Source organism: Kogia breviceps, chromosome 11 (genome assembly GCF_026419965.1).
Source record: "Kogia breviceps isolate mKogBre1 chromosome 11, mKogBre1 haplotype 1, whole genome shotgun sequence".
In the NCBI taxonomy this organism is placed as follows: Eukaryota; Metazoa; Chordata; class Mammalia; order Artiodactyla; family Physeteridae; genus Kogia; species Kogia breviceps.
The window spans coordinates 44,887,677-44,907,434 of NC_081320.1; the positions used below are offsets into that span (position 1 = coordinate 44,887,677).

General features: G+C 36.5%; 2 protein-coding genes across 3 annotated transcripts in view; both read left to right on the forward strand.

The window, feature by feature from the left end:
- GFPT1 (glutamine--fructose-6-phosphate transaminase 1) overlaps nt 1-17,590 on the forward strand; it is a 63,908-nt gene extending 46,318 nt beyond the window's left edge. For both annotated transcript variants that reach the window (XM_059079797.2, XM_059079795.2), the window contains 6 exons: nt 227-384; nt 8,211-8,325; nt 8,582-8,709; nt 9,660-9,827; nt 10,501-10,662; nt 11,297-17,590. In XM_059079797.2, coding sequence (XP_058935780.1) covers nt 227-384; nt 8,211-8,325; nt 8,582-8,709; nt 9,660-9,827; nt 10,501-10,662; nt 11,297-11,341 — 776 coding nt within the window. In that variant the 3' untranslated portion in view covers nt 11,342-17,590. The remainder of the gene's footprint in view (nt 1-226; nt 385-8,210; nt 8,326-8,581; nt 8,710-9,659; nt 9,828-10,500; nt 10,663-11,296) is intronic.
- On the forward strand, nt 4,709-5,026 carry LOC131765877 (translation machinery-associated protein 7-like). Its single transcript, XM_059079850.2, has one exon. It carries the CDS (start codon nt 4,745-4,747, stop codon nt 4,937-4,939), a length of 195 nt encoding a protein of 64 aa, XP_058935833.1. The 5' UTR covers nt 4,709-4,744; the 3' UTR covers nt 4,940-5,026.
- Nucleotides 17,591-19,758: the final 2,168 nt, after the last annotated feature.

Consider the following 19,758-nt stretch of genomic DNA (forward strand, 5'->3'; position numbering starts at 1 on the left):
ATCTTGTAATAACATATAATGGAAAAGAATCTGAAAAAAAAATATATGTATAACTGAATCACTTTGGTGTACAACTGAAACACTGTAAATCAACTATACTTCAGTTAAAAAATAATAATAAAACAAATGATATTGTTGAAAGAGTAGTCAGTTTTCTGTTTTTGCATCTAAAAAACAGCATATGTTGACTGCTCTGTGTGTTACTTTTGTCTTCCTCTTTACCCAGGCGAGACAGCAGATACCCTGATGGGTCTTCGGTACTGCAAGGAGAGAGGAGCTCTAACTGTCGGGATCACAAATACGGTTGGCAGTTCCATATCAAGAGAGACAGACTGTGGAGTTCACATCAATGCTGGGCCCGAGATAGGGGTGGCCAGCACAAAGGTAAGTTCTTGACTTAGTTCTCATGTGATTATTTACATAATCATAGTGTTGGTGAAACAGACTAATCTGTATTTTATATTTCATTTCTTAGCACTTATAGAATTCATATTGTTTACTAATCGTAATTATCGTAAGCCTTAAGGGTCAGTAATAGATAAAACACTTGTTGTCCCCCTTCCTCACACTCATCTTAAGAGTTTAAAAGGGACAAGCATATATAATGTAAAGTTCATTTTGCAAACGTCTCTTCTGACTATCTGCGTCCAACACTTATATTCCTCCTGCTGTGTGGGGTGGGATATATGGTAAGTATAATGCCCCCTCTTAATTAAGTATAGTAGGGAATTAGAAGAATAACAAATTAGAAACACCCAGCTTAAGTCTAATAATTTTTAACATTTTTATTTATAGGTTTATACTATCCTAATAAATGTGCCAAAATATACACACTCCCTTTGAAAGTTTGTAAAGAGGAGTACACTTTTGGTATAAAATTTGGCTATTTAAAAAAATAAATTGAGTATTATATGACAATATCTGTTTCTCTTTAGATATACATCTGTGGAGATTTAAAAGCACCTTCATTTTCATTTTTAAGGCCTAGTGAGACTACTTTCGTCTTTGAAATTGGGATATGCATAAATTTAGTACTAGTAATAAAAATAGGAATGTTAGAAAGTTGTATAAATGCAAAAGATGTTCTCCACAAATATATTACTCTTTATAGTTTCAGAATTTCAGTTTCTTGTCTTTTTCTGCCTAAGTCTAATATTTGTTACTGATTGTTGAATAAGATGCTTAGGTTTTGGTGGATTTGAGTTTAATTAAGGGAAGATGATGTTAACATATACAAACCACATTTGGTTCTTTTTCCATTTAAAGAACCTCATGGGGAATTTTTTTGTGGAAAAGTTATAATTCTTAAGTAAAAACTCTGAGTGAGGTTTTTGTTTCTTGGTTACTTTGATATTGCTAACACTATAATTTACAGAAAACTGAAGCCTGAATTTTCTCCATGTGGTGATTAAAACATGTAAGATATTGGTGCTTGGGTTTCCATTCTGTGCCTGAATGAATAAACAGCTGCCCTCAGCAGCAGCTTGTGGATTCTTGGAACAGTGTCCAGACAGACAGCTTTGATCAGGGATTAGAATCCCAGACCCTTCATTCAAACACATTTGAAGCAAGGGCTTCAGTGTGGCATGTGTGGGATGTGGGATCATACCACTGAATGGAGGCTATTGACTTATCTTTTTTATTGAATCTTTCTTGATCTGTGAGCTGCCAGGGGAAACGCATTTTTTTTAAATTTCGAATTGTATCATTCATGAAAACTTAAATTTTCCTCAATGTTTTATTATAATATTCAAACATACAGCAGAATTAAAAGATTTATACATGAATACCTGTATACCCATCACCTAGATTCTGCTGTTAACCATTTTTCTACAGCTTTATTGAGGTATAATTTTCATACCATAGTATTCACCAATTTTAAGTGTATATGGTTTTAGTAAATTTGGCTGTTTGTCACCACAGTCCAATTTTAGAAGACTTAATCACCTGAAAAAGTTCCTTTGTCCCCCTTTCCAGTCAATTCCCACTCCTACCCCTCTGCCTCAGCCTCAGGCAAGTATTGCTTTCTCTTGCTATATTATTTCATTTTCTAGAAATTTCTTATAAATGGAATTGTATATATAATACATGTCTTTTGTATCTAGCTTCTTCCATTTAACATGACATTTTGAGATTTTTTCATGTGTTATTTGTATCAGTAGTTTCTTTTTCTGCAAGTCCTTTTCTAAAATCTTTTTGTTTTGAAATAACTATAGATTTATAGGAAGTTGCAAAGATAGTAGAGAAGTCCATGTACTCTTAACCCAGGTTCTTCCAATGGTTACATCTTGTATAGGAAAATAAGCATCTTTTTATAGTATATACTATAATTCTTTAAAAAAATGGCTCCCTGAAAAATTTTAGTATTATGGCAGCTTAGTCTTTAATTTTTCTTGGATTCTAAAGTAATTTTGTTTTCCTTAACTGCCATAGACTTTCTGGGCTTGGAGTTATTTAAAAGTTTTGGGGTGTTTAGTTATAGATCATTTCTGAATGGCAAATATAAGTTTATATGTTAATGGGTGATGAAAGAAATTCTAATTGATCCTGATCCCTGGGCTCCATGATAGAGCTAGCATAAAAATTCTATAATCTTGATGATTAATTCCCAACTTTGCCTGAAAAACTGTCAAGGTTAGAGAGATATTATTAAATTTCTCAGAATGTTTGACCATAGACAATTTGATATTTCTGTAGAAATTGATGGGTATAACTGTGCAGACTCAGTAATTCTTGTATGTTATTGCAGGTGTTTAGAAGTTCACCCCAGTACTAACTTCTGTTGATTAAAAAAAATAAAATAAACCAATATAACTTTTATTTTTGGCTGAATAAAAAGTAAAACCAACTTGAAAAGTTCAGAGTCAGCATTGTCCTGGTAAATTCTTTCAAACCTCAGTAACTCTAGATGTGAGGTGTAGCTTATTTTTTTCATAATTGGTTGCCTGGTATGTATTGATGAAGTGAAAAACATGAAATTGGAAATTAAGCTGAATGCAATAGAAAAAATATGTGCATTAAAGTTACTCTGTTTAATATTTGCTTTTAAAAACCAGTGCTGAGATGTTTTAAGTCCAAACAAAGAAGCATATTCTGTAGAATAACATTTTTAGTTATGGGCTGGAGGAACTAGAATACTCATTATCTGATCATTTTGGATTGGAAACAATTTAGGTATCCCAGGAGTCCAAGACATTGGGTCTCTCCCTCTGTCCTGATAGTATATTTTATGATTAATTGGTTTATTGAAAAATAAACTTCAGTAGAAAGAAGTAGACTGGGAAGGACTAGAACTTAGAATACAGGTATGATCGTTAGACTGGAGACAAGGGACTGCAAATCCACTTTAGTGCTAAGGGGAAAAAAATCCCAGTCTGTCAGTGGAACACATAGGAGCACAGGGACAGGTAGCTGTGGAGGAATGTATGAGCACCTGGTAGCTGGGAGGTGCAGCAGGAGGAAACAGGGAATCTAATTTAACTATTGGGAAGGTAAGGAGCATTAGCAGACTGTGATTTTATTGTACAGGAGGCTCATTATCCATATTATGACAGGAAAATATTCACTCATGACGTGATCCCTTATCCAGAGAAGAGTAGTAGAAATTCAGCATATAATCTACAAAAAAGCCCAGGATGAATTATTAAAGTTAAAATTATTCATAGCACTGTAGCTGACAATATCACAGTAATCCTAGTGATTAATAATAAAAATGTAAGTAAAAACCTCAAATGCCTGGAACATAAAAACGTTTCTTTAAATAACTTGAGTTAGAACCATATCAGAATTGCCATTTAAAGAGACTTACTAGAAAAAATAAATATAGTGAACAATATGGGTAGAAATTTAGATAGTGTGGCCAGAGTGATAGAGGTAGGTTCATAGCATTAAATGCTTCAAAAAGAAAATGAACTGAGTATTGAACTCAAAAAGGTAGAAGAAGGAAACCCAATGAAGCAGAAGGAGGCAAATAATAGAGAAAAATGGATGAGTGAACAGCAAAATAGAAAGCTTCAGGACCTTTATCTTGGTGGGCCTTAGCTGTTCTTCTGGAACCTTCCAAGGATTTTATCTGTATTATTGCAAAGCAAAAAAGGTGCCCTTAGAATCCTTCTCAACATAATGTTTCACTGTGACAACCAGTAGGTAAGGATTGACTCTGTATGAAACGTATTTACTATCCCTATTCTAGAAGTTCTATCCAGTTTAGTAAGAAAAATTAAAACAGCAGGAAAGGAGGAAACAAATTCTTATTTGCAACTGATATGATCGACTACCTGTAGAACTTAAGAAAATCAAATCAGAAACTTATTAGAATGGATGAAAATTCATGTAAGGTGCTTTATAGAAAACATAAAATAGAAGACAGAGTAGTGAAAATCACTGATGCTGAACAGAAAAAAGAAAAGAAGAATGAAAAGAAATGAGGACAGTTTGAGAGACCTCTGCGATAACATCAAGTGTACTAATATTCGCAGTATAGGGGTTCTAGAAGGAGAAGAGAGAGAGAAAGGGGCAGAGAATATATCTGAAGACATAATAGCTGAAAACTTCCCTAACCTGGAAAAGAAATAGACAACCAAATCCAGGAGGCCCAGAGAGTCCCATACAGGACTTACGCAAAGAGGAAAACACCAAGACACATTGTGATTAAAAATGACAAAAATTAAAAAGAAAGAGAGACTTTTAAAAGCAGCAAGGGAGGCATCCAGTGGCAGGGTCTGGGGAAGGGGCGGCAGGCGCCATGTCGGGCTGCGAAGGTGGCAAGAAGAAGCCCCTGAAGCAGCCCAAGAAGCAAGCCAAGGAGATGGACGAGGAAGATAAGGCATTCAAGCAGAAACAGAAGGAGGAGCAAAAGAAACTCGAGGAGCTAAAAGCGAAGGCCGCGGGGAAAGGCCCCCTGGCCACAGGTGGAATTAAGAAATCTGGCAAAAAGTAAGCTGTTCTTTGTGCCTGAGGCAATGATGATCTTTAGTTCCATTCCTGTTTAAACATCCGGATTAAACATTTGGATTCCATGCCATAACATCTGTTGCCACCTATAGCTAGAATGAAGTGTTGTCTTGGAACCTATTGTACATTTAAGAATAAACTTTTGTTAAAAAAAAAAAAAAAATCATACAGTGGCTCATCTTGTCTTTAGTTCTTCTCAGCCATTTCTACCTTAGCTATGAGATCTGCATAAACCCAGCCCAGAACCCTGCCAAAGTGTGTTCTTAAGTCCTTGTTCTGTCCTGAATTCTGTACCACCTGGAATTAAACCAACTCATTTGGAAAAAAAAAATAAAATAAAATAAAAGCAGCAAGGGAAAAGCAAGAGATAACATACAAGGGAACTCCCATAAGGCTGTCAGCTGACCTTTAGCAGAAACCCTGCAGGCCAGAAGGGAGTGGCATGTTTTATTTAAAGCAATGAAAGGGAAAAACCTACACCCAAGAATACTCTAACCCAGGGGTCCCCAACACCTGGGCCATGGAATGGTGCTGGGCTGTGGAACGGTGCTGGTCCGTGGCCTGTTAGGAACGGGGCCGCACAGCAGGAGGTGAGTGGCAGGCAAGTGAGCGAAGATTCATCTGCCATTCCCATTGCTTCCCATCACTCACATTACTGCCTGAACCATCCCCCCCATCACTTGCATTACCTCCTGAACCCTCCCACTCCCCCACCCCCCACCCCCGACTGTGGAAAAATTGTCTTCCATGAAAGTGGTCCCTGGTGCCAAAAAGTTTGGGGACCGCTGCTCTAACCAACAAGGCTCTTGTTCAGATTTGATGGAGAGATCAAAAGCTTTACAGACAAGCAAAGGCTAAATGAGTTCAGCACCACCAAACCAGCTCTACAAGAAATGTTCAGGAAATTCCTCTAAGCGAAAAAGAAATGGCCGCAACTAGAAACATGAAAATTATGAAATGAAAAAGCTCATCAATAAAGGCAAACATACAGTAAAGGTAGGAAGTCATCCACCCACAAAGCTAGTAGAAAGGTTAAAGACAAAAGCAGTAAAATCATGTATATCCGCAATAAGCAGTTAAGGGATGCACAATACAGTTAAATGTAAAAGATATCAAAAACAGTAATCATGAGAGGAGGAGAGTACAAATGCAGGGTTGTTAACATGCATTTGAAATTAAGAGACCTGCAACTTAAAACAATCACACACACACATATATATACATATTGCTATTTTAAAAACCTCACAGTAACCACAAACCAAAAATCTATAATAGATATAAACCAAAAAAGGAAAAAGGAATCCAAACAACACTAAAGATAGTCATCAAATCACAAGAGAACAAAATAAGAAAGGAAAAAAAAAACCTACAAAACAACCCCCAACAAGTAACAAAATGGCAATAACATACATATCATTAATTACCTTAAATGTAAATGGACTCAGTGCTCTAATCAAAAGAGAGTGGCTGAATGGATACAAAAACAAGACCCATATATATGCTGCCTATAAGAGAATCACTTCAGATCTAAAGACACACACAGACTGAAAATGAGGGAATGAGAAAAGGAATTCCATGCAAATGGAAATCAAAAGAAAGCTGGGGTAACAATACTTACATCAGACAAGATAGATTTTAAAGACTGTTACAAGAGACAAAGGAGGACACTACATAATGATCAAGGGATTAGTCCAAGAAGAAGATATAACGATTGTAAATATATATGGACCCAGCATTGGACATAAAGTAAATACTAACGGACATAAAGGGAGAAATCAACAGTAACACAATAGTAGTAGGGGACTTTAACACCCCACTTACATTAGTGGACCAGTCATCCAGACAGAATATCAATAAGGAAACACTGGCCTTAAATGACACATTACCAGAGGTACATAATTGATATGTGTAGAGCATTCCATCCAAAAGCAGCAGAGTACACATTCTTTTTAAGTGCACATGGTACATTCTCCAGGATAGATCACATGCTAGGCCACAAAACAAGACTTGGTAAATTTAGGAAAATTAAAATCATATCAAGGGAGCTCCCTGGTGGCACAGTGGTTAAGGATCTGCCTGCCAATGCAGGGGACACAGGTTCGATTCCTGGTCTGGGAAGATCACACATGCCACAGAGCAACTAAGCCTGTGTGCCACAGCTACTAAGCCTGCGCTCTAGAGCCCGTAAGCCACAACTACTGAGCCCGTGTGCCGCAACTACTGAAGGCTGTGCACCTAGAGCCTATGCTCTGCAGCAAGAGAAGCCACCTCAGTGAGAAGCCCGTGCACTGCAACAAAGAGTAGCCCCTGCTCGCCACAACCAAAGAAAGCCCATGCACAGCAATGAAGATGCAACACAGCCAAAATTAAGTTAATTAATTAATTAATGAAAAAAAAAAAAAGAATGAACACAACTTGGGGAATCCCCTGGTGGTCCAGTGGTTAGGACTGCTTGCTCCCATTGCAGGGGGCATGGGTTTGATCCCTGGTTGGGGAACTAAGATCCTGTAAACCATGCAGCATGGCCAAAAATAAAATAAAATTTAAAAATAAAATAGAATAAAAAAAGAATAGCAGAACTTATAAAATTACACTTACTAATAATTTTCTTAACAATATAAAGGAAAAAAATAGTAAAAAAAGTAATTACAATGTTATAATAATATGTTATTAATGTAATTATTCCTATTAATAAGATTGAGGCTTATTCTTATTTCTATTTGCTTTTCTACAGTTGAACTTAAAAAAATTTTTAGCCAAAATTAAAAAAAATAAGTAGTAAGAACAGGCAATAGACAAAAGTGAAAAATCAAAGAGAAAATTTTAAAAAAATCCAACAAAACCAGTGCAAGTACATTAAGGAGAGGCTTTCAAACCCTTGTTTTTGATTTACATTCAAAGTTTAATTTGGTTATGCACATACAGATTTACTCCCTACTTACCTTCCTTTGGTTCATTTCTCTTCCTTTCTTGAGGGTACTGTATTAGGGATTTCATAAGCATCCACTGCATTATAAGGAACTTATATTTGGTATTTGGAAATAAAGGTTAAGGTATTTGCTCAAATTCGGAAAAGGAGAACAGTGGTAGATTTCCTAAATACTGGTTTACTTTGCTGCTACTAATGCTGTTTTTTTAAAAGTATGCACTTAAACCAGTGGGAATTCTTTTGTTTATTTTCATCTTTTTAAATTAAAAATTCCAACTTCTTAAAATGCAACTGCAACTAATTCTTCTGCTTTTTTGTGGTATTTCAGGCATACACAAGCCAGTTTGTATCCCTTGTGATGTTTGCTCTTATGATGTGTGATGACAGGATCTCCATGCAGGAGAGACGCAAAGAGATCATGCTTGGATTGAAGCGGCTGCCTGGTATGAAGATACTCACACACTCTACTTGTTTAAGGAAGTGGGAAGTAAATGGGTGAAGCTGTGGCTTGTACCTATTTAGTCAGAAAGATCTTTTCACTTTACACCTGTGCGTTTAAAAACCCCACAGTGATAGCACAAAAGATTAGAAATCTTGGTCTTTTATCGGTTGCTACCCATATGTTATTATTATTATTATTATATTGGTTTAGTTTATTGTCCTCTTTTCATAGATTTTGCTAATATTACTTCTTAACAGATTTAATTAAGGAAGTTTTGAGCATGGATGATGAAATTCAGAAACTGGCAACAGAACTTTATCACCAGAAGTCAGTCTTGATAATGGGACGTGGCTATCATTATGCTACTTGTCTTGAAGGGGCCCTAGTAAGTCTTCTCACTTACAATTTCAGAATGTTGACTTATGGACCTGGCACATAGCCATACTTTTATTTTTAAAAATTTATTTATTTATTTATTTTTGGCTGCATTGGGTCCTCATTGCTGCATGCGGGCTTTCTCTAGTTGCGGCGAGCGGGGGCTACTCTTCGTTGTGGTGAATGGGTTTCTCACGGCAGTGGCTTCTCTTGTTGCAGAGCATGGGCTGTAGGGTGTGCAGGATTTAGTAGTTTTGGCACACTGCTTCAGTAGTTGTGGCTTGCGGGCTCTACAGCACAGGGTCAGTAGTTATGGCACACGGGCTTAGTTGCTCAGCGGCATGTGGGATCTTCCTGGACCAGGGCTCGAACCCATGTCCCCTGCATTGGCGGGCAGATTCTTAACCACTGCACCACCAGGGAAGTCCCAGTCATACTTTTAGACTGAATGAAATAGGTGGAACTTTTACAAAAGTCCCTTTATATTTATGCATTCTGATTTGTTTACCTTGAGGTATAACAGAAAGTATAACAGAATACTTAATTCAAAAGTCAAAATCAAGAAGAGTACATTTTAGCATGATACCGTGGGTTTAGCAAGTAACTTGGGTTATTTTTTTGTCCAAATATGAATAAAATAAAAAGTTCTCTAGGTGTGAGATTTAATTGAGGTCAAGTATGAAGCAACTGGGAGATCAGTTACAAAGAAATATGATTACATTCATGATAGTCTAAACTCTTCAAAAAGTCCTTGTGGAGTTCTAAAACTTCCAAATAGTTGTTGACATTATATTTAGAAATAACGATCAGTTAACCTATTAGCGATATTTGCACATCAGTGATCCTTTAATACTTTTGGATAAATAGACAGGGACTTCAGACATCAGATGTCTTGTGTAATATTTAAAGAATGGGTTTTTGAAAAACAGACTGAAGACTAATCTAGTTTCTTCCTGTTAGAAAATCAAAGAAATCACTTACATGCACTCTGAAGGTATCCTTGCTGGTGAGTTGAAACATGGCCCTCTAGCTTTGGTGGATAAGTTGATGCCTGTCATCATGATCATCATGAGAGATCACACCTATGCCAAGTGTCAGAATGCTCTTCAGCAGGTGGTTGCTAGGCAGGTAAGTCAGGAGCTTCTGTGAGGACACCTTGGGGGTTTAAGAGTTGGGTCACTAAAGCTTATTTGAATTTTACGACATTAAAGTGATAGACCAGTACCCATCAGGTGGCTTACAAAACATGCTTAGGTTTGCATGAGTAATCTGAGATACTCAAGAGTTTTGACAGGACCTAGCCCATAGTTCTCATAATACCAGAACCAAGATCAAAATGAGGTCTTGGTCTCCAAGTCCTGTCTTCTTCAATTAGTGTATGCTGTTCTCTTTTAATTTAATATTGTCAAATGTATATTTCAGGAGGAACTAGATTTTACATTAATATTACTGGTGCTGTGCTTAATTGAGTTTTCTTCAGATCATTTGGCTTTGTATGTAAATTTCCAAAGATGTTAATCTCTAGTCACAGTGTAGTGGTTACAGACTTGGGCTTTGAAGGTGGGTAGTCCTAGATTTAAGTACCGAGCCTGGTATTAGTTGTGTGAATTTAAGAAAGCACTGAATCTTACAGAGCTTCTGTTTCCTTGACTGAGTGAGACTTATCACATGGGATTGTGAGTTTAAATAAGCCTTTGTCAGTGAGGCCACGTGTGAATCGTGCAGTGCAAAATTTGCATGTTCACGTGTTACAGCCCTGCTTTTGCTTAACCAGTGATTGCGAGTGTGATTTCTTTCCCAGGGACGGCCAGTGGTGATCTGTGATAAGGAAGACACTGAGACCATTAAGAACACAAAAAGAACAATCAAGGTGCCACACTCAGTGGACTGCCTGCAGGGCATTCTCAGCGTGATCCCCTTACAGTTGCTGGCCTTCCACCTGGCTGTGCTGAGAGGCTATGATGTAAGTGATGGACCGCTTTGGGCTGGCTTTTCACCCTGATACATTTTGATAGTTTCCTTCTAAATTTTTAGCAATAGAATCTGATAATTCCCTCATACATATCTCTGTCACTTGTTATATTTCCATGGCCCAATTTGTAGGTTACATCCTAACATTTTCGTACCCATAGAACTTGAAGGAATCTTGGACATTACCTCCATGACTGGAGATTACCTGTTTTCTTTCTGTGTTTCTTAATGAGGTAGCTATTGGAAATTCTTTATTTGGGACTTTCTCACACACTGTAGGGCTCTCAGCATTCCTGGTTCCTCATTCATTGTGACAACCAAAGTGACAATCAAAACATCTGCTCTTATACGTTTCTAGTGTCCCCTGAGAGGGATGCCACCTCATAGAGGACCACAGGAGTTTTTTATGTGCCGAACTGGCTCCTTTGGAATTCTTTTTCCTGATTTCAAGTCTTTTAAAGATATATTACTATATTTCCTAATCTAATTCTTTGTAATCAATAGTAAAGATGGTTAATGAACATGTTTTCTGTTTTTTATAAGCAAAAATAATTTGCTTATAGCCCCCCCCCCCCCCCCAATATATGTATAATGTCTCAAAAATTGCTGGGTTTTTTTTTTTGCAGGTTGATTTCCCGCGGAATCTAGCCAAATCTGTAACCGTAGAATAAGGAACAACTGAAACTGGGCAATTAAGCAACACAAGACACCTTTTGTATTTAAAACCTTGATTTAAAATATCACCCCCTAAGCCTTTTCTAGTGAATCCTTATTTATATATCAGTTATAATTATTCCATTCAATTTGTGATTTTTGTGAAATTACCTCATATTTTCCCAGTAATTTGTGAGGGAGTTTGAATAATGGAATCTATATTGGTATTGGTGTCAGAAAGAGATTTAGCTCTCATTTTCATTGAAGGATGCTGAGTGTTGGATTTCCGGGCCCTCCACTTCAATCTGAGAGGTGGCCAATGAAAGAGTAGTGCATTTAATTGGAATATTTAAAGCCAACAGCAATGTACTTGGACATTTAATTCAGTTTTAAAGAGAAGATGCTGTGATTTATTTTGAAATTTGTTTGTTATTTTGCTTTTAAATCAAACTGTAAAACTTAAAAACTGAAAACTTTTCTTTGTGGGATTTCTAAGTTGTTAACCTTAGTCTCTCAAACTTATTGCCTGTGATTTGTATGTCAAGGTATCTTAGGAAGATAAATAGTATAGTAGTGCGTTGGTTTTCTCCAGCCCTTGATAGAAAATACTTGCACAATTTCATAGCACAAACTTTAAATTTGAGCTACTTTGTACAATTGACAATATGATTTTAAGTTTAAAGATGGGATACGTACATGTTGTATATCCTACTCCTTGTTTTTTCATCTCGTGAAAGTGGTTTTTAATTTGCTCGTATCTGTAGTTTTTTGTTGTTTTTTAAAATTACTGCTGAATGACATTTTATCTTATTCTTTGAAATCACCACACAGAGTTGCTATCAAATGTCTCAAATTAATACCAGTATATTCAGAATTCTCTTCAACTTTGTCCCAGAGAAGAAATACCTGCAGTTAATTTTAACTTCTCTCACTGCCTTGTTGCATCAAACTAGTAGTACCTTTGTGCCAGTTTGGAAGCTCCTTGCAGTTGTTTGGAAGATTTACAAGTCTTTTGACTAATCATTTGACTCTAAATGTATACGATGGGCTAGAATTAGAAAAAGCTATATGCTTTACACTGACGTTAATGAAGGATTATATAAAATTTAGTATTGCTTTCTAGGTATTTTTCTCTCTGTATATTCTGTTTTACCCCTGAAAAATATTTAGGAATGAAGAAGATATAAATAAAGTGATACTGAGGTGCCTTCAGCCAGCTAGTGTCAGAAATGGAAACTTACAATTTAGATTAAAAAAATTTAAAGTAGAATATTAGCTTGACACCCAAAAAATTGTAATAATTTCTTCATGGAGCTTTTTTGGCCACACCTTGGGCGTTACAGGACAGTGTGTTTATGTTTTGGTTAAGTCCTTCTCTTTCAAAAGTTTTCACTTTTAAATTGTGAAGGTAAGATATTTAGTATAATTAAGCAAGCTCAGTCTTTTCCTTTTTCTGTGTTTGAACTTCTTGATGAGGTTACGATTTTCTAGTAGCTATTGGAAGAGAAACATAGAATTCTGCCTTGTGTTAGGGTTAGAGACAGAATTGGCATATTTTGACGTAATTCAGAAGGACTCTTAGATTAAGACTAGAAACCTGTTTTTAAAATGAAATAGGATTACTGTTCACATTTATATAGCTACTATAGCTATATTTATCTATTTTAATTGTTTCTAATATTTTGTGTAGGCCTGCTAGTTTTAGTATGTGTGTAGTGTCATTCTTACATTATATTAGCATTTTATGCACATGATTTATATGGATTTATAGCATTTCCAAAGTTCAAATTAGCTTTCTAAGTGGAACTGATATGTGAAATCAGTCATTAATTTTCAGTCTCTGTTTCCTCTCCCTCTCTGTGTGTGCGTGTTTGGTGTGTCTGTCTATCTTTCTCTAGCTCTCAAACACACACATATACACTTTAGGCTAGGGTAAGTTCTAAACCAAATCTCAAAAACCAATAGTAAGAAAAAAATAGTGGTATTTTCCAAACAAACGTGGCTTCCATTCCCTACCCCTTCTTCTTGCTCCCTACCCTGTTTAATGTAGTGATTTTTAGATGCTTTTATGAATTATGAACACAAAAAATACTGTAATGAGGCAAACTGCTAATAAGTGTGGATGCTCAGTTAAAACCAGTGTAATACAGGATAAGAAAATCTGATTTTTCAAGAAAGATTCTACAAAAGGAGTCCTTTCTGTAAAAAATTCTTTCTTGTAGTACATTTAAAATTTAAATTCACTCATGTATAACTTAGAGTTCCTTACCGTAGGTCGTGAGCCCTTTGTAGGCCAGAGGTCATGTTAGCATCTAACACATGGCCAAGTACATGATTGAAACTTTGGCATCAGTCAGCTTTTCTGTCTTTTTAAATCACCTATGCCATAGGAATAGATGGTAGGAGGAAAATTAATGTTAACTGTTTTTAGTTTGTTATAACTCTGTCAACACCCTATTATGGGCAAGTCACTGTGCTAGGAACTGAAAAATGCATCATGTTTAAGGCAAAGTCCACTTGTCCCCAGATGGACTCATCACGCGTGGAGACTAGGATCATTGGAAGGCACAGGGTGAGAGAGTGGAAAAATGAAGTTGAGCTGTTAAATGTTGTGAGTGGATTTGTTCACTTAAATCATGGTCCAAGTTTTGGTGTGTATCATGTTCCTAAGAGGTGAAGTGCATTTTGTAGAGTGAGCTGTTACCACAGGCTGTAGATCCATGTGTCTGTGGTAATCTAAGGAACAGCAGTCATTAGATGCAAAGGTGAAAACAATCAAGCATCACAACTAAAAGGGAACTGACACAGCGTGTCGTGCAGATGGGGCTGTTAGAGTGCTAATAAAGATTTTCTCTCTTAGGTTCTTAGGAAATTGTTTCTGAGATGACATTGTCTTATCCTTTTGAATACAGGTCTCTTGACCTGAGTTAATTATGAGGATGAGAGAGGAAAAGAACCCCTTTTTAGCTCCTTGGTAGTATTCCTTTGACACATTTTTATAACTCTTCAAAGAAGGAAAACCAGCTGAAATGTTTGCTTTAACAAACATATTTTAAGAAGTCCTTTGGGGTCAGTTTCCTCTCTCTCTTTTTTTTTAAAATTAGGATATATACTATAGCAATAAAAGGGAACAACTAATGTTAATTACTTATTATATGCTACAACTTAAGTGATTTTTCTAAAAAGCACAATGTCATTGAAAATGTTTATTTAAAAAGAATTCAGAGCTCACATTGAATTTGTGAAGGCCAAAGAAATTGAAGGGAATGGTAAAGAAAGATAAAGAAGTCTTATATCCACATAGTTAGTAGATGTTGTATACCAGAATACCAGGTAGTGTTTTACCTGCGAAAACATATTTCAGATTACTTTCTTTGTTTTTAGTGTTAGAGCCTCGGGTTTAAAAGTTCTAACAATTAAATCATTTTTTCCCCACAATATTTAAAGATTGTTAATCTATCAGTATTTCCCTAGCTTGATGAATTTAACTGTATCTTTAGATCTGTGACATGATAACCAGTAGGAATGGTAATATTAGCTTTGAACCAATAGTATCCAGGGTTAAAATAAAAATCATAGTTAACTAGCAAGACTGTAAAGTTATGCCATATTAACTTGTGAGTCTGTAATAGCTTGATATCAGTGTTACGGAATATGCCATAAATAATGGCTGACGAGAACTTTTTAGGAAATTCTCAAATTACCTTTCTTACTATACTAGTTTTCAGAATGAATATAGAAGTGATACTGTTAGCTTTTAAAAAATGTTCTGCAGTTAATTTTTATTTTTTGCTTAAATAAAACTTTCAGTATTTGTTTAAATTATATTTCTTGTGAGCTAGAAATTGTAGAATCATCCTGCCTTTGTTTCAGTTTTCTGTTCTTCGAGATGAATGTTTAGTTTACTGAGCCAGTTGGTCATTTCTTCCTCATGTCTTCTGAGTCCAGTGACTATAATTCTGAACTGTGAATAAGTTACCAAAAACTTGCTGAGAATTGCATTTTGAAGCAATTTGCCAATATTTGAAGTGTATACATGTTTGTCATTGTGTTAAAGATTGTATTGTACTAAGAATGTAGCCAATGTTTACTTTAGTTGTTGGTAAACATTTTTGATGCTAAAAGTTTATTCATTACTGTTGCTTTTAAAAAGAAGAAATATTACATAAATATATTTAAAAGTCACGTCTTCACTCCAACTTCCCAATTATTTTAAAAAGGATTATTAGATAAAACAAAGGCTCTACTTTTTCTGATGTTATACTCTGTAAACACTATACTTTGTCAAGGCTTTTAGAACTTTTTGTGACACTATGTTGTTTCTAGCAAATTTACAGGGTATATGCAGTGAACAACAACTTTGTTTAAGTGAACTGATAGTTGCAAAAGAAGGATATTTAAGATGGGTGAATAGCAAGTACAGCATATATTCCAAATCTAAAGTTTCTGTAGTATCTGGCAATCTCTTAATTATTGAACAAAGAGTCCTTTTACAGGATCCTTTTATAAACAGCAAGCTAAAATCTCTATCCCTAGTGCTTACAGCACTTGCTGTGTTTTGCAGGAGACAGAGTTATGCCAGGGTGGTTTGAATGAATAGATGTGCTGTATTGCCTTCCCATAGAATTGAGCCCAATCTCTCATTCTCTTTCACTCTGTGTTGCTCTGCAGCAAAGCCCAGATCCACACCAGCATGGATCATTTTTTCCACAGGCCACATTTTTTTACATAAAATTTAGCTTTACTCCTAGTGAAAGGTTTTCTTTAAATTCTCTTCAGTTCACTATCAGTAAGTATTTACCGAGTACATGTTAAAGGCCAAGAAATAATCTCCCTAAAAATTAAGAGGCCACTTTTCATTGAAGTGGATTTGAGGAAAAATAAGTTCTTTAATTTTTCGGATGAAGGAAAGAAGTCCTTAAGTTTCTCCCATTAATCTGAGGTTAAATTGTTCTATCTAATTTTTAAAAATGATGTAGAAGCTTTATTAGTTTAACAAGCATCCTGGAGATAAAAAGTAATCTTGTAATAATATACAGAGAAGTTGCCAGGTTATAGGTCATTTAACCAGCTGACCCCTTCCCAGGAAGTATATATGTAATAAGATAAATTTATTGTTCTCTTTTTGGTTAGCATGTACACAAGAGATTATTTCCAAGGTTGTAAAGACGTATTTGTGAACTTCATATTAACATGATTCATTGACTCAAAACGCCAAGGTTCACACATGTATTTTCTTATAGAGAATGCTATTATGTAGCCGTATTTCCTTTTTCATATTTCAGAAAATTTTTGATATGGAGTATGGATGTGTCATTGAAAATACGGAATGAAAAACGGAGCTTGTAAACAATTGTAGAAGTGCTCTCTGGATAGAATTATAGTTATTTCCTTCCCATTCATTTATCAATCTGCCTTCGTATATGTTTATGTAAAATTAAAAAGACTTTATGCCTGTTAGGATGAAAGCAATTGGCATGTTTTCATATGCTCTTAATTTCTGCAGTTTAGCAACCGATTGCATTATTTCCAACAATGCGAATAAGGTACATTGTGGAACTCACAGCTATTGCACACCCTGGGGATCTTTAGAGGTTAATTTTTGCCTCCATCACTTAGCTCTGTATGTTTTGAAATGGAGATAAATATGGTGAGGTCTTAAAAGGAAAATGTCCAGAATTCCCAAAGCCTGGAATATAGGTCAATACTCATTGAGAGTTCTAGATGCACTATACCTAAAAGGCAAATGATCGCTTGTTCTTAACTTATATATTCTTAATTTGTGAGACCCAAAGGTTGGTATCCGTTAGTTTTAGGATTATCGTGCAATAGCCAGGGTGCAAAGGTCTAGATGTGTCAGGATCACTACAGTTTGTTTCTGCCGACGGCCCCTTTCAGGTGATACTGTTGTTGGCTTTAAGAAAAGCCAGTGTGGCATCAGTCAAGGATGTTTTACTATGGCGAGTTCAATGTGAGATGGATTCGTTAGAAAGCTTTGTCTTCAAATAATGCCCCTAACTGGGATGGAAAATAGTCTGAGACAATAAAGACTTTCAGTTTCTAGGTAATTGAAATTGCGTTAAATTCAGGTTTCTTTCTGTTAGACTTGAATGTATCTAGCTAGTGTGATTTACGGGGGCTTTTGGTTGTTTTTTCCTATTTACTTTGTACATAGAGTTGTTTTGAAATATTGAGCACATTTGCTTTGAATTTTATCTCTTGCTTTCTGTTTTGTATTTGTCCTTTGAATAAAATTATAAACCCAATATTGATTTTATTCTTAATTCACTTTTACTGCTGCTGTGGAGAAACCTAGGAACTGTGGGAGATCTTCGTAGGATTTTCTGTCTTATGTTCTTGGTTATTAACTTGAAATCATGTGTTACTGAAGTTCAAAGCATTTCTTTCTTTGAAAGAAAAAATTAATTTTAAAACTTCTTCATATAGGTAGTCTTTTTCTGTGCTTTGAGTGAAGTGGAAAAATATACTGGCCTCTGAGCGCAGAATTCACTTTACTGACACAACATTAGTAACTTAAGTACTTTGAGTTGTTTTCTTAGCAGAGACAGGTTTATATCAATTTATTTGCAAATTCCTGGTTGTTCCTGTGACAGAACACAGGAATGAAGGGAAGTGACTGAGATTCCCCAAGATAGAGAAAAGTTAGCTGCCTTACAGACACATTGGTCTCTTCAATTTGACCTTCCCAAAGTGTGATGTTCTTAAGTTAATTGTTCTCGACTCCTTTGGGCTTAATATGCTGAAATGAAGTAAGGGCAGCTCTGAGAATGTTGACAATCACCCTATCAGAAGATAGGGCTGATTTTTTTTTTTTTTTTTTTTTTCGGTACGCGGGCCTCTCACTGTTGTGGCCTCTCCGGCTGCAGAGCACAGGCTCCGGACGCACAGGCTCAGCGGCCATGGCTCACGGGCCCAGCCGCTCCGCAGCATGTTGGATCTTCCCGGACCGGGGCACGAACCCACGTCCCCTGCATCGGCAGGCGGACTCTCAACCACTGCGCCACCAGGGAAGCCCAGGGCTGATTTTTAATGTTATTATTTTTTAAATTAAAGAACCTGTAATGGCTTGGCTTGTGCTCAAATAGGATGCCTCAAAATTGAATCATTATTTAAATAGATATTCTCTTGACAAAAATTTAACAGCCAAGTTTTGCTTTTCTTGTCCATCTTACCTTGTGCTGTCCAGTGTCCTGGGTACACCAGGTACACAGATCATATGAAAAAGGACCCGTGGACAAATGAACTCAGCATAAACAACATGTATCTCTGTGTGCCTGAGCACATGACTTTGCCATAGCAGTTGCTTAATAAAATACTTGCTGACCTAAGTTATAGTCTGAGTAGCATTTTTTCCTCTTATTTTTTCTTTCAGTGCCTTTACTTGCTGAGTTAGAGTTTGGTCAAGAAATCATAAATCACTACTGGCATTTCCAGTAGGAAAGGATTTAATATGGAGAATTGGGTTTACACAGCCATTAATTCTGGGCAATGCAGATCAGGGAGGGCACTGTGAAATCTGCCAGTGTAGGAATTGCAGCGAGCTACTGTCGGTGATCTCAGCTGTCCAAAGCATCGGGGTGGATGATTGTCAGGAAGATGCTGGAAAGATATTGGTGAGCCCCACATTAGCTATCTGATGTCCATTAGTCTGTTTGCAGTTGCCACTAGAGAATATTATTTCTACTTCTCTTTTCCCTTCCAAATTGTGCACAAATGGCTCTCATTGGTGAAATCTAACTGGATCTCTGTGTACAAGTATCCAGTAGAGGGGAGAATTTAGAAGGGTGAGGATAGTACAGAATATTGAACAGACGTTGTCCATCACAGTTCACCCTTTGGAATGCACAGCATCTATACTTACCCTTGTATCCATGTTTAAATTTCCAAAGAAGAACAAAAAGAATATCATGATTCTGCCTGATACACAGCAACTATCCCTGTTGAAACACAGATGCACTTACCTTCACAAGAAAAGGAGATACATTTCATGAATTTCTCTGTCCATCTCTGTGTGATGTTTATTCCTCTTCCTTAAAAACAATCCCCCTTGTTATGAAAGTCTTATGTAGTCTTAAGTAGAATAATTGGAAGGAGAAAGGGCAAAAGTTAATTAATTACATAAATAAATGTGTGTGTGTGTGTGCATATATATAATTGTGCAGGGGACACGGGTTCGAGCCCTGGTCCGGGAATATCCCACATGCCGTGGAGCAACTAAGCCCGTGTGCTACAACTATAGAGCCTGCTCTCTAGAGCCCACGAGCCACTGAGCCTGCATGTCACAGCTACTGAAGCCTATGTGCCTAGAGCCTGTGCTGTGCAACAGCAGAAGCCACCGCAATGAGAAGCCTGTGCACTGCAATAAATAGACCCCGCTCGCCGCAACTAGAGAAAAAGCCCATGTGCAGCAACG

Bases quoted from the DNA above. Each gene is read 5' to 3' on its own strand.
- LOC131765877 (XM_059079850.2), top strand. From the start codon at position 4,745: ATGTCGGGCTGCGAAGGTGGCAAGAAGAAGCCCCTGAAGCAGCCCAAG.